Genomic DNA, 2,489 nt, shown 5'->3' on the forward strand with positions numbered 1-2,489 from the left:
GTGGAAAAAAATGGGGGGAAAAAGGGTTTTTTTTTCATTTTTTGTTTTTTTTTTTTTTTTTTTTTTTTTTTTTTTTGCTGCTTTAAAACTTTTCTGTAAGTTATTTGTATTATTTTTTCACTTTAATCTTTTAAATACCGGAACACTGACATAACACCTGAGGTCCGTCTCACCTGAGGCGCAGCGGCCTTTGTTCTGGACGCTGATTGGCTCCCTGCCGCCCCGCTGCGCCGCCATGCTGGCGCTCTTCAGGACGCAGCCGCTCCTGTACGTGGTTCCGTCGGATCCGCACACCTGGTAGTTGGTCTTGCACGCGCACACGCCGGTTTTGCTCCGCTTGTCGTCGCCGCTCCTGACGCACTCCAGCCCGGGGCCGCAGCGGCGCGCTGCCGCTCTGCGGCCGCCGCACAGCTCGCCCTCCGCCGCCGCGCACACCGCGCAGCAGCCGCAGGAGTCCCGCAGCGAGCCGGCGGGGCAGCCCGCAGCCGGGAGAGGAGCGCACAACGCCGGGTCACACGGAGCGCAGCCCGGCCCGGCCCGCAGAGCCGGAACCAGCAGCGGGAGCAGGAGCAGCGAGAGGCGGCGGAACGTCATGGCGTTACAGGTCTGATCTGGACTGAGAGCTGATGAGGCTGCTGGCCCCTCCCACAGCCAGAGCCGAACCCAGACCAGCCCGAACTTCCTGATCCAAATGAGTTTCTCACTGATCTCGATGAGCTGAAAGGTGTCTGATTATTGATTGGATCGGTACCGGCCGGTTCCGACCAGAACTTCTGCCCCCACATTCCTCACATTCAGATCCCAGTTTGACCCCGACGCCCAGTCTGGGACACAGGAAGCATCCCAGTCTGAGCTGGGAGTGTTTTCTTCCTGTTATTGTTTAATAAAGATTCCCAGAACATTTTCAACTCCAGAACCCAGAACAAACAGGCGAACACGAACAGAACCACAGAACTTTATTATCACCAGAACATTTAAAGAGTCCCACATGAAGCCCGGTTCTACAAGAACCAAGACCGATTAGGAAGCTGCAGCCATGTTCTCTGGACCGGTTCCACTGTAGAACCGAGCAGAACCGCCAGTAGAACCAGTGTGGTACCAGTAGAACCCGGCCAGGTGGTTCTACCTCCAGTACTTGCTGATAAAGGCTGACAGCAGGTCCCGGTACGGCGTTTCGGACTGCGGCGCCGGCAGCCCAACGGTTCTGCGGACGGTTGGTGAGCGCAGCAGGAGGTTGTGACCGAACCCGACCAGACTGGAGCAGAACCAGTACAGAGCCAAGGACTGGGAGGAGGAAACAGGACGTTAGAGAGCTCCGACTCTTCAAAATAAAACACCCGGGACCCGGTTCTGATCCAGATCTAATCCTGACCCGTTTAGCTCACCGACGGGACAGAGGCGGCGATGGGGATCATCAGAACCGAGAACCCTCTGAACCCGTTCAGAACCAGTCGCTGGAAGCGCGACGCTCCGACTCTCTGCAGAGAAAACACCTGAAGAAGAAGAAGGAGATTACATCAGCGCGATGACATCACGGCCCAGGTGGCCGGGCTCCGCCCCCACACCGACCTCCAGGATGAGCAGGTTGGTGAGGCCCAGGCAGACCGGCAGGACCCAGGTGGAGTCCGGTACCGTAAGGTCTGGGAACCAGAGAGCACCCCCTGCTGCCAGCTCGCCATGCAGCGCTGTACAGGAACACAGAGATCAGACCAGAACCAGAACCCAAGCAGAACCAGAACCCAGCCCCTACCTGGCCGGTCCAGGCTGAGGTTCCGCAGCGCCAGAGACAGGCCGACCCAGAGCGGCAGCTGGACCCAGACCAGCAGGCTGGCTTTGAACGGGTGGCAGTTGTCCCGGACGTAGAGCTGCGAAACCAGACGGCGCAGGTTCTTCTGGAACTGGACCCTGTGAACAGAAACAGAACCTTTTCAGACCCCAGAAACAGAACTCCAGTTCATTCCTGGACTCGGTCCAACCTCGATTCCAGGGTTTCCCCCAGAGTATTATAGGCCTGGCGGCCCGCCATCCTTTACTAGCGCCACCGCCAGGCTAAACCTTTCTTGTGTATGTTTTTAGGAAAATAATAATTTAAAAAATATATATATTTTTTTTCTTTTCTTTTTTAAGCCAGATTGCAAGTGTCTCTGTTGTTCTGAGCGTTTCACTGGCAGAGCAGATTTATTCCTAAAAGATTTGTTTATAGAAGATAGGTTTATAGTTTATGCTCTTAAAGCCGGACCGATCACACCGCTGGCGCCTCTGCGCTGCAGCAGCTGGATTAAGTTTACCTCGGCGCGGATCCTTTCACTTAAACTGGACACAGGCTGATCTTTATGGATATTTACATCAACCCCCTGTGAGGAATTATGATTCTTTCCAGAGTTTTTGATCAAGGTAGGACTTTAAACACCACTCTGGTTAGCTCTGGTTGTACAGCTCTATGTGAACTGCAGGAATAACTTGTAGTCGCTTTCAGAGGTGCGTTGAGC

General features: G+C 54.5%; 2 protein-coding genes across 3 annotated transcripts in view; both read right to left on the reverse strand.

Moving 5' to 3' along the window:
- Positions 1-804, reverse strand: part of igfbp7 (insulin-like growth factor binding protein 7) — a 6,390-nt gene extending 5,586 nt beyond the window's left edge. The window contains 2 exon segments of the mRNA XM_015050510.1: positions 174-602; positions 605-804. Of these exon segments, the coding sequence (XP_014905996.1) occupies positions 174-602; positions 605-785 (610 nt within the window). The 5' untranslated portion in view covers positions 786-804.
- cox18 (cytochrome c oxidase assembly factor COX18) overlaps positions 802-2,489 on the reverse strand; it is an 8,326-nt gene continuing 6,638 nt past the window's right edge. The window contains exons 5-8 of one of the 2 annotated variants that reach the window (XM_015050513.1): positions 1,751-1,905; positions 1,570-1,685; positions 1,386-1,493; positions 802-1,284 (exon numbers count right to left, since the gene is read on the reverse strand). In XM_015050513.1, the coding sequence (XP_014905999.1) occupies positions 905-1,284; positions 1,386-1,493; positions 1,570-1,685; positions 1,751-1,905 (759 nt within the window). In that variant the 3' untranslated portion in view covers positions 802-904. The remainder of the gene's footprint in view (positions 1,285-1,385; positions 1,494-1,569; positions 1,686-1,750; positions 1,906-2,489) is intronic. The other variant, XM_015050511.1, reaches the window with a different exon arrangement.

The sequence above is a fragment of the Poecilia latipinna genome, unplaced genomic scaffold, assembly GCF_001443285.1.
Source record: "Poecilia latipinna isolate Pla-1442-1.1 unplaced genomic scaffold, P_latipinna-1.0 Scaffold997, whole genome shotgun sequence".
In the NCBI taxonomy this organism is placed as follows: Eukaryota; Metazoa; Chordata; class Actinopteri; order Cyprinodontiformes; family Poeciliidae; genus Poecilia; species Poecilia latipinna.